Source organism: Plasmodium gaboni, chromosome 12 (genome assembly GCF_001602025.1).
Source record: "Plasmodium gaboni strain SY75 chromosome 12, whole genome shotgun sequence".
Taxonomy (NCBI): Eukaryota; Apicomplexa; class Aconoidasida; order Haemosporida; family Plasmodiidae; genus Plasmodium; species Plasmodium gaboni.
This window is the reverse complement of record NC_031492.1, coordinates 661,483-674,168: the sequence shown is the minus strand read 5'-3', so window position 1 is coordinate 674,168 and position 12,686 is coordinate 661,483. Positions and strand designations below refer to the sequence as shown.

The 12,686-nt window shown below is 18.8% G+C and overlaps 3 protein-coding genes across 3 annotated transcripts; 1 reads left to right on the top strand and 2 right to left on the bottom strand.

Moving 5' to 3' along the window:
• Positions 1 to 96: 96 nt before the first annotated feature.
• Positions 97 to 1,056, top strand: PGSY75_1220500 (putative ribosome biogenesis protein TSR3; the record flags this gene model as incomplete). The annotated part of the gene is made up of 1 exon (XM_018786784.1): positions 97 to 1,056. The coding sequence occupies one exon, from the start codon at positions 97 to 99 to the stop codon at positions 1,054 to 1,056; it is 960 nt and encodes a 319-aa protein (XP_018640649.1).
• A 179-nt stretch (positions 1,057 to 1,235) lies between these two features.
• PGSY75_1220400 (putative debranching enzyme-associated ribonuclease) lies at positions 1,236 to 2,786 on the bottom strand (the record flags this gene model as incomplete). The annotated part of the gene is made up of 1 exon (XM_018786783.1): positions 1,236 to 2,786. One exon carries the CDS (start codon positions 2,784 to 2,786, stop codon positions 1,236 to 1,238), a length of 1,551 nt encoding a protein of 516 aa, XP_018640648.1.
• Positions 2,787 to 3,465: 679 nt separating this feature from the next.
• On the bottom strand, positions 3,466 to 12,043 carry PGSY75_1220300 (putative cell cycle associated protein; the record flags this gene model as incomplete). The annotated part of the gene is made up of 5 exons (XM_018786782.1): positions 3,466 to 3,504; positions 3,651 to 3,754; positions 3,856 to 4,207; positions 4,343 to 11,591; positions 11,703 to 12,043. 5 exons carry the CDS (start codon positions 12,041 to 12,043, stop codon positions 3,466 to 3,468), a joined length of 8,085 nt encoding a protein of 2,694 aa, XP_018640647.1.
• Positions 12,044 to 12,686: the final 643 nt, after the last annotated feature.

Sequence of the window (12,686 nt, the reverse complement as noted above, 5' to 3'; positions counted from 1 at the left end):
AATGTATTCTCATAATTTATTGATAATTCATCTTGATCATTTATGATTTCTTTTTCATTATTTGTATTTTATTTTTATTATAATATTTTTTCTTTTATGAATAAAATTAAAATGAAGAATAACTATATAGAAAGAAAAAAATATTCAATTCATAATTTGGTTAAATTAATTAATGAAAAGAAAAATATAGAAAATGGGAAAAAGAATGAATTATCATCAGAAGGGACAACTAAAAACAAAAATGTATCTATTGAAAGTAATGATGTACATATAAATTCCAAAAAAAAAAAAAAAAAAAAAAAAACGGATAAAAAAAATGGACATATAACAAATGAAGATTTTGTAAGTAGTTCCTCAGATGATGAAAATGAATATACAAATAATGAAAAAGAAATCATAAATGATCAAGATGAATTATCAATAAATGATGAGAATAAATTATGTAATGACCATGAAATAATAAATAATGGTTCATCTGATGATAATGAAATTAAATTATTTATGTTTGATTATAAAGAATGTCAAAATAAAAAATGTTCTTGTAAGAAATTATATCGTTTCAAAAAAATTAAGAAAGTTCAAATGAATAAAAAATTTAAAGGTATAGTTTTAACACCCTTTTGTGAAAAATATTTTTCTATAGATGATAAATATACTATTGAAAATTATGGTTTATCTGTAGTTGATTGTTCATGGAAATCTATTGATTTATTAAAAAGAATAAAATTTTCTAATCAGAGAAAATTACCTTATATTATTGCTGTAAATAGTATAAATTATGGAAAGCCATATAAACTTTCTTGCTTGGAATCTTTAGCTTTCTGTCTTTATGTTTGTAATTATAATAAACAATGTAATGATATCTTAAATATCTATAAATGGAGTGTTAATTTTACTAATTTAAACAAAGAATTGTTAGATTCATATAAATTATGTAACACACATGAGGAAATAAAAAATGCTGAAGAAGAATTTATACAAAAATATCTACATGAAAAAGAACAAAACAAAAAAATTGATGAGTATAAAATTATATATGAAGATGACTACATATAAAAAGTATTAAAAGGAACAAACACATGAATATATATAAAGATATATATATAAAGATATATTTATATATTTATTTACGCAAATGAATATATATTCTTTTATCCATTTAATTTATTATTATTATTTTTTTTTTTTATTTTATTTTATTTTATTTTTTATTTTTTTTTTTGTGGTTTACCCGTTTACATATAATTTGTCCAGTCATATTTTTCATAACCCTTTTTAAACTCTTCCACCGAATTAACATAATGTTGGAAATTTTTAAAATATTTATAAAGTCTATCTTTCTTAAACAAGTCAGCAAAAATACATCTACACATATTAATATAATCATAATTATTTTCAATAACTTGTATATATGTATCAACAAGTGAGAAGTTGACAGATACGTAAGGAATATTTTTTGGTATGACATTATAAGGTGCATATTTACTATCACTTATTATTAATTGTTTATTTTCTCTATATAATGAATTAATTTCTTCCATATTTTTTTTGAAATAAATTTTTGCTTTCTCTAATAAGTCCATTGGGATAACATAACAATTTATATATGTATGTTTAGTTTTTCTCATAGATATAAGTTCAATACTTGGATTAAAGCAGTTATTAAATTCAATAAAAATACATGTTTGATTATTTACTTCTAACATAGCAATTAATGATTTCATATGATTTCTCATATCTTGAATAACATCAAAAGTAGTATTAGTAAAACTAGTAGTATGTTCAATTGGTGAAATAAAAAGTTGATCCTTTAAAAATATATTCTTATAATTATAATAACATATATATGATTTATTGCTAATACTAATTATATTTAATTTATTTAATTTTTCAAATGAATTGGAATCAATACAATATTTACAATCAACTAAATTTTTATTTAATGAATTTTTTAATATCATTTGATTTTTTCTCTCATTAATTATTTTTTCTAATTTATTTTTTAAATTGGATGTACAATGAGTATCACATTCTTCCTTATTATTTCCATATTGTTCAATATTACACAATGATTGTATATCCTTTTTTTGTTTTTCATCATAGTTATAATTTTCTGAAGATAAACTATAACTTTTTTTATATATTGTATTTGAATCACGTTCATCATAATAATTATCATTATGAAAATCATTATGAATATTATTATTATTATTATTATTATTATCATATGAATTATCACTGTCATTATAGAAATCATTTTTTTCTTTTGTTTGTTTTTTTTTTTTTCTTATCTCATCTTTTTCATTTTCCTTACTTGAATGTTTCTTTTTTTTTTGTTGTTCTTTATCATATGAAACATATTTACCATCACTATCATATTTATACTTTTTGTAATCTTTATCATACTTGGATTCTTTATATTTCTCATGTTTCCTCTTTGTATAATTTTCATATTTTCTTTTCTTTTTATCTTTATCTTCATCCTGCTTAGTATAGGACGAGGAACTATCTGAAGAAGAGCTTTTTTTTTTGTTTTTTTTTTCGTTTTTTTTTTCTTCTTTTCTATGCTTTTTCTTAAGTAAATAATTTGTATATTTTTTGTCGTAACTTTCTTTATCATTCATTTCTTCCTTTCTTAAATTTTTTATATCAGACACATTGTTGTCACTCAATCCTTTAATTTTGCTTTCTTCTCTTTTCTTCTTATTTTCATTCTTATCATTTTTATTTAAAAAGTTTAAAAAGTTGTTTTTTGCATATTCATAAAATTCATCAACATTACTCATTGTTTTATGTAAATGGAATAAAAACATAAAAAGAAGAAAATAATTTCTAATATTTTACGAAAACATAATTACTTTAAAAGAGCACACAATTATTATATATATATCATATATATATAAATGAGTTGTCATAAAGGTATTTTTATTATTTTTATAAATATATATAAATAATATTATATATATATATATATATAATAATTATACCATTACATAATCATTTTACATATAATACAGTAATATATTTTATATAATTACCAAAAAAAAAAATAAAATAATAATAAAGAAAGAAAATTAATTTAAAATATATATAATAATATATATATATGTGAAGGTACTATATATTTATATTTCATAGAAGATATAAATCTTCAATTTTCTTAAAAAAATTGTTTTTTTTTTTTATATTTACAATGAACATATTATTGTATAAACATATTTATTCTTCACCAAAAAAAAAAAAAAAAAAAATTAATAATTAAAAAAAACATTAAATTAAATAAATAAATTAAAAAAAAAGAACAAAATTTACAGAAAAAAAAAAAAAACAAAAAAAAAAACTAATCTTTGCATATGATTATGTTTAAAAAATTATATACATATATGTATATATTTATATATCAAAAATGCATATAACTTAAAAAAATTTTCTTTCATGGAGTCTTTTTTTTTTGAAAGGTTATATTTAATTCTCTGAATCGCTTGAATTTTGTATTAAGAAATGCTAAAAAAAATAATAAAATATATATATATTTATAAATTAACATTTGTTTCAAATATACATATATATGTAGAGAGCAATATATATAATATACAAAATTATAAGAAATATATTTTTATTTTTATTGTTATTTTAATTTATTTTCCTACATTTATGTAAGGATCATCGTTTGATTTAATCCATTTGCTGGATTCCTTTTTGGATTTTTGTAATATTGCCTCTTTAATTTTTTCAGGGAAATCCACAATATCGCCTATATACAAAAAAATAAAAATATATGTAAATATTAAAATATGCATAAACATATACACATATACATATATATATATATATATATATTATTTATATTATTACCCGATGGTGTAACATATTCCAATTTTTGTTTTATCTTAGGTATTTCATATTCTCCCATTGTTACATTCATAATTGAGAGACTATTTTTATTATAACTACATTGAATTCTCTTAGCATTAAAATACGATGGTTTAAAATATTTGTACATGTATAATACAGGATTTAAAACGTTAATATTTTCATGAATTTCTGGTTCTTCAAATTTTATATCGTTTTCTTTTTTTTCAATTTTTGGTTTTCTATTGAAATGGTTGAAAAATACTTTGTGTTCGTTAGCTAGTAATTTTTTCGTATCACCTCCTAAAATTTCCACTGAAGAAAATCCGTATAAGCACAAATTAGACATCAGCACCTAAAAGGGAATTATATATGAAAAATAAATATAAATTAACATATAATATATACATATATATATATATATATATATTTATTTATTTATTCATTTATATATTTGTATTATATATTTCGTGTGTGATTATGAGTATACCATAATTTCATCCAAATCACAGCACACATCGACTGCTTCATTTTGCTCCCATATTTCATTATATACTGGAGTAGGTTTGGCAATGTAAATCATATTTTTTTTGTTTTTCCTCGTATTATTATTATTATTATTATTTATGTCATCCTTTTGGTTGTCATTTTTCGTATTGTTCATTTTAGCCTTCATTCTAAACTTATTAAAAAAATTATTAGTACTTAAAACACTTTTTGTATTATTTTCTTGGTTTTCCTTTTTTTCAATATGAGAAAATTGTCCCCACATAAACATGGTATAATTATTTGTTGTAGTAAGTGTGGTTATAATACACACAAAATTATCTGAACATGCAATTTTATTTACTGTAATATTTGGACATATATTAGTTAATGGATAAATAGATATTTCATTCAGATTAGCTAACTTCTTTTTATTTACTCCTAATATACATTTATAATTATTTCCCCATAAATAAAATGAATTTTTATCAGTTCTTAATGATATATTAAAACTATCTTTACATGTAATATTAAGACATCCTGATATTAAAAAGATTGGTTCATAAATATTATTTTGAAAATATTTTAAATTGATGAAAAAAAAGTTCCCACTTATATATAAATCATTTGATTTGGTTATATAACCACTATGATAAGAAGCACAACTTATATTTTTTATAAGAATATTATTTTTCAAAAAATATTTTATAATTTTAGGATATCTAATAATATGTTTTTCATATTTCTGACCACATTGACCATATGTATTGTTTCCCCATGAGTATACATTTCCATTTTCGGAGAGAGCTAATGTATGTTCAGATCCACAACATATATTAAGAATTTTATTTGTTTCATTAATTAATTTAGTAAATTCAACAATTTTCTTACCTTTATGTGACTTATCAATATTAAAATCATATTCATATTTATTATTATTTGTTATATTTTTACTATTTTTATTATCCTCTTTATCTATTATTTTATAATCAATAATATCATTTATATTTTCGTTGAATTTATCACCAAAATTTTCTTTCGATATAGTGTACTTTTTTTTATATTGAAACTCTAAATGTTGCAAATTTCTTAGATAATTATTATTTACATTTTTAAATTTTGTTTTATTATTTGATTTTTCATGTTCATATGATTTGTAAATATTATTATATTGATTATTAAAATGTTTATTATTATAAGTATAATTATTATATGTATTATTATTATTGTAAGTGTTATTTATCATATTTTTATCAATACTACTTTTGTGTGTACTAAAAATGCTTGTATTATTATTATCCATGCTTTCCTTATGCAAGCTTCCCAAAGTAGTCATTCCGTTATCACTATTATTATCACTATTATTATCACTATTATTATCACTATTATTATCATTATTATTATCATTATTATTATCATTATTATTATCATTATTTGTGTTGTCAATTTTTGTATGATCATCTATTGTATCTATATATATATCCCTTTTTATCGGATCTTCTTTTTTTTCATTTATTCGATTAAGTTTATTATTTTCGTCTTCATTTATATCAACGTGATCCCACTTGTCATTGAGAACTTTGGGGGCATATAAAAATGGGGAACTAGACAAATCGTAATAACCCAACTGTCCACAATCATTAGATCCAATACTATATACATATTTAGTATAAAATTGTTTACTATTTTTATTATATCCATGTGATATCATTTGTTCTGTATTATTATCTTTATTAACACTTTGATTAATTAAAAGTATAGTATGTGTTTTGCCTACAAATATTTGTATTGTTTCAAAAAGTGGTATATTTAATATAGTATTTTGATAATAATTGGTTGTACATATTTTAAACATTTGTTTCATATGTATCATTTTAAGTATAGCATTTATTTTATATGCCCATGGAAGTAAATAATAATAAGATATATTTTTATATAATTTCAAATTAAATATAATATTAAATAAATGATTTTTTTTTTGGAATTTTTTAAAATAAAAAAAATACCACTGTTTTAATAAAATATTATATGTCAAAAGTTTCATTGCTTTTTGTTCTTTTAATAAATAATAATAATAATTTGGGAAATTTTTTTTATCTAGAAAATAATATTTTGTTTTTTCATATTCACTATTATATATATTCAAAGGGAAATTTTGAAGAATTTTTTTTAATTTATAGAAATTTCTCCACCATAATTGTATAGTAATTACACTTTTTTTTAATTGTTCATATTTTATTCTTTCTATACATGTATGTATATAAGATTGTGTAAAATATATTGCGTCTCTTAACATATTATATTGTTTTTTAACAACATATGCTTTATATTTGCTTTGTATCTTTACTACTGCTTCAGGTATTTTTAGATGATTTTTAATGAAATTTTTCCTATATATATTTTTTATTAAATAATGATAATTCATTTTTGTTATAACATTTGTGTAGGCCATATATTTTCTTTTAATTGATAGAAAACATATTTTTAAATACATTTTTTTTTCATATTGTACCATACATCTATATCTTCTAAAAGATGATTGAATTAAAGTTGCACATCTGTTTGGTATTAATACTTCATTTAAATTTTTTATCATTTTTATTTGTGTTATATATGTTTTAATAGCTGTACTAATTTTTTCTCTTGCATGTGTTTTTAATATTTCTAATTTCATGGCTTTATATTTCCTTTGTTGTATTATTTTTCTAAACCATGATTGTATATATACACATGCTGCATGTCGAATTAATTTTTTCTCCTTACTCATAAAAGTTTCTTTATAATATTCTAATGTTTCTTTTGTTTCTTCCATGTTTTTATGTTTCAACAAATAACTATAAAATATAATAAATGATGTAAGCAAATTTTTTTTCTTTTCCTTTTTTTGTAATTCATTAAAAAATAAATATTTTCTCATATAATTTTGAATAACAATAATTTTATTTCTATAAGAAAATTTAATTTTCTTATTTTTATAAGATATATAACTATTTTCTATTTTTCTAATAAATGGTGTGATATATTTTAAATATTCATTTTTCATATTTTCCAAAAGAAAATATAAAGACTTTTTTACAAATAAATAATTTTCAAAGTAAATAATATTAGTGGAAATATTAAAATTGTATAATATTAATGTACACATATCTTTCATTTCTTCAACTGATAATTTGTTTAGATATATAAACTTGGTTGTATCATTATATATAAATTTTTTTTTTTTGTTCTTGTTGTTATACATTTTTTCTTTATATATATTAATTGATTGGTTAAATATATTATTGTTTTTATTATTATTTGAAAAATTATCTTTCATATTAGAAGAATTATATATTATATTATTTGTATCCTTTCCTGGTGTATTATATGAATAATTAGGTTTATGATACTTTTCTTCATAATAGTTTAATAGTTTAATTAAGTCGTTTTCCTTACTAACATATGCACAGAATAAAATATATTTTTTAATAAAGCAAATATATGGAATAGCATAATATAAATATTCTTGTTGATAATTAAATATATTTTTTAAATTAAACATATTAATTACAAAAGTGATATGATCTTTGTTAATTTTTTTTTTGTTTAAATCAGAGAAATTGGTTATATTGTCTGTACGAACTGAATCCATATGTAAAAATAAACTTTTAAAAGATTTTATATTATTATTATGTACAAATGATTTATTTAAAGTTAATGAAAATCGTTTGTATAAATTGCTTTCAGATGTTGTACTTGCGTAATGATCATATGTAGTTGATTCTTTATGTTTTATACAATTTGTTATATATTTAGGAATAAATATATCTTTTTGTTTTTTTTCAGATTCATTTATAATAAGAAAATAAAATTTTTCAAAAGTATTATTTATAATATGTATAAAAAAGTTCATTTCATTATATAATAAATCACTTTTAACACTTTTTAATGGTAATGTATTATTTTCAAAAAATATACTTCTTAAAAATGACATGTCACTATTTTCAATAATTTTAATAATATCTTTAAGTATATATATATCTTTAATATTATCAAATATCATATTATTACATTTGTATTTTATTTGTTTATCATTATAATGTGTAATACTAAAATTATATTTCTTATATTTCATTCTATTTCTTTTCCCATGTATATTTTTTTTTTTTGTAATACCATCATTGGATAAATATGGAAAATATTTCAATAAAATATCGTGCATGAATTTTTCATCATCTAAATGATATATCTGTTTATCCAAATCATAATTATACTTACAATTACAATTACAATTATATTTACACTTACACTTACACATATTATTACTAATATTATCACTATTATTATTTTTATTATTATTACTATTAATGATATACTTATTGTATACTTCTGTTATGTTTTTTATGGATAAATAAAACAAACTCAGTATTTTATAATACTCCCATTTTATTAAAATGTAAGGACTATCTTTTTCTTTATTATATGAATTATAATGAACATCCATAAATCTCGAAAATTTCGTTGAATATTTTTCTAACATGTGTAAAATCCTATTTTCTCCTAAATAAATATTATTACATAAAACATTAGGAATAGTTTCATCAGTATCATTTTTATAATTCATATTATTATAATGGTTATATTTCTTTCCATAATTTTGAAGAGTACATAATAATGCATCCTCGTAATTATTCTGTTTATTATCTAATGTGGTTATCATATGTATAATACAAGTATCAATATTAAACATAGACATTTTTAAATAATACGAATGTAATAATTCATTATATATATTATTAATTAGTTCATTAAAATGATTTTTTTCTTTATTTTTATAATATTTATTTACATCCTCATTTTTTTCAAATACATTTTGTATTAAACCACCATTACAATAAAGATATAACGAATGATGAATAAGTTCATTTTTAATTACATTATTAAGGTATTCATTTATTTTTTTTACAATCTTTATTTTTAATCTATAAAACATACTGGAACATAAACTCTTCAATTTTATGTTATTATTTAAAATATGAACAAATAAATTTATATCAATATTTAATAAGGAAGATATATATTCTTCTAATATATGACCAGCAAATACTATAAAGTATTTGTTCCCTTTTTTGTCAATTGGTTCTTTATATTTATTATTATCATTTTTGTACATATTAATGGGTTCATTCGTTGAATAATATTTATTACTATTATTATTATTACTAATACTATTATTATTATTATTATTACTATTACTATTACTATTATTATTATTATTAGGGTTGTTATTATAACCATTTTTTATATTATCCGAAGCAATTTGTTTGTTAACCCCAACTAAATCATTAACCTGATTCACACTTTTCTTATTTTCATTTTCGATTTTATTGACATCCCTTTGATAATAATCTGGAATATCATTTACCTTTTTACTATTAACATTAACATTTACATTAACATTTACATTGCTTGAACCATTTGCTTTCAATTTAGCTCCTTGAAAATCACCAGTACTGGATTTTTTCTTTTTATTATTTTCCTTTGTTATATCATTATTAAATAATTTTATATTTTCAGTTTCTGATAACGAGCTAAATCCACTACTTAGATAATTATCTTCATTGAAATTAATAAATTGAGGAAGCGCACATTTCCCTCCATTACTTAATGATCCATATTTAGAATTGTTATTATTTTTTTTTTTTCTTAATTTCATATAATTTGATATTTCAATTAATTGTACTTGCAAAATTTTTAAGGTTTCATTTTCATTAATACTTAGGCATTGTTTTATTTTAATATATATATTGATAAAAATGATAGAAAAAATTATTTTATTTATTGAAATAATTTCATCTTGTGAAAATCCAAGATGTGAGAAATTCGAAAATGTTGTCTCCATATCACTTTCATTTAATTCAATTTCATGAGACTCTATATAATTTAAATATATTTTTTTTATATCTAAAGTGTGTAAGTTTAATGGTTTTAAATATGTATGCTTACTGTTTAACATGATACTTTGAAGAAGGAAAAAAAATATATATGGAATATTAATAAAATTATTTTCATTATTATATTCATTTGAATTATTTATATTGTTATATTTGTCATTATATAACAATGAATTTGAGTTATTAGAATGTTCCTCTTTTTTTTCCCTACTATTTTTTGTTTTTATATTATCATTATTATGCATATTTGCATTATTCAATAATTCACATAACATATCATTCATTTTTGTGCATATATTTGTTACATTGCACGTATTATTCAACATAAATGGGAGTATATTAAAAGATAGCAATTCTTGATTATCAGCAAAATGAATTATAAAATTATAACAATCTTCATTATAAAATAATTTAAGTATATTCATAACTCTTTTATATAAATGATATAAATTTTTTTTTTTTTTTTTTTTGTGTTTAATTGAATTATGTATATCTTCTTGTTCTTGGAATTTTTTAATTATATGCTTGAAAGTATATTTATTGATTACACTCTGATTACCATAATTTTCACCATATATAAATAATAATTTATTTTGTTCATTATATGTTTTTAATTTATAGGATCTTTCACTGGTTGTATTTTCAAAACTGTTAGGATATACATTATCATATGTATTATAATTATTCATTTCGGTGTGTGAGGAATATATGTTTTCTTTATGATATGATTTATTATCTTCTTTTCCATTAAAAACAGTATTAATATTATAAAGCATATTAAAATTCATTACATTTTTTTTCAACATGTTTGTGTTCATTTGAACCAATTCCTTATTACTTTTAATGAATAAATCCTTTTTAATATCAACTAGTTTTTTTTTTTTTCTTTTTTTTTTTATTTGATTAAAATTAAATTGATTATTGATTGTTATATTATTATGTTTTCTATTAATATAATTTATTGCATTTTTTATTTCATTAGAACTATAATCAGAATTATTTTCTTCCTTTTCATAATATAAACTAGAGTTTGTTAAATCATCACTATCATTTACTTCTTCGTACTCGTCTGTTTTTTCTTGTAATTTCTTTTCCAGACAAAAATGAACAAAGCTATTTATAATATAATTGTTTTTATTGTTTGTTTTAAACAATAATTTATAAAATGCCATAACGTTATCAGTGGGGTTTATAAGTATTAGCATGTTGTTAAAGGTAGTTACATATAAGTTGTCCTTATATCTTTTGATGAGAATATCACACAGATCGGATTCTTCTTTGTATGTGTAATAAATATCATGGACATTATTCAAATGATAGCTGCAGGGATAACAAAATAAATAAATAAATAAATAAATATATATATATATGTATATATATATATATATATATATATATATATATATATATATATGTGTACATTCAGTTTACCTTTTTGATATAAATTCTTCCGTATGAAAAATGTCTGATTTTTTCTTTAAGAAATAATCATATTTATTCGGTAAAACATAATTCCCATTTTTTTTTTTGATTTGTTTTGTTTCTTTCTTTTTAATTAAATAATCACCATTAAAATGTAAATCTTTGAGAATACATTGTTTGTTATCTTTTTTGTTTGATTTTAAATGTAGGTCATTTGTTTTTTTTATATTAAAATAATTTATTAGTTTGTTATTATCATCATCACTATTTGTTTCACTTCCCCCAGCTCCTATTTCTTTGTCTAGATTTAAAAAATATAATTTTCTATTTAATGAAAATGAATCATCCATTCTTGTAAAATCATTGAGAAGTATATTTAAAAAAAAACAAAAAAAAAAAATAATATATATATATATTAAAATATTATGGTAACATTAATTAATTAATATTAAGATAGTATCACAATATCATTTATATGTTTCATAAATAAAAACAAAAACAAAAAAAAAAATTTAAATAAACCCAATAAATATAAATATATAAAGATATTTATATTTATTTATTTACTTATTACACGAAAAAAAAAAAGATATATACAAAAAAATAACAAATAAAAATGTACATATTTGAATTTTAAAAAGAAAAAATATATATATATATATATTTATACAAAACAAGGGTTGCATTTTTAATAAATCATACTAAAAAAAAGAAAATTAAAACAAAAAAATAAAAAAAAAAAAAAAAATAAATAATAAAATAAATAAAATAAATAAAAATATAAAAATATAAAAAAATATATTAAATAAAAAATAAACAAGTTATACATATTATATATATATATATATATATATATTGAACAAGGTAATATATTTATTTTAAAACGGGAAATTAAAAATATATATTTTATATATATATATATATATAATTTTACACCACTTATATTTAAATACATATTAAACATTTATATTGTACCATAGTAAGGCTACAAAA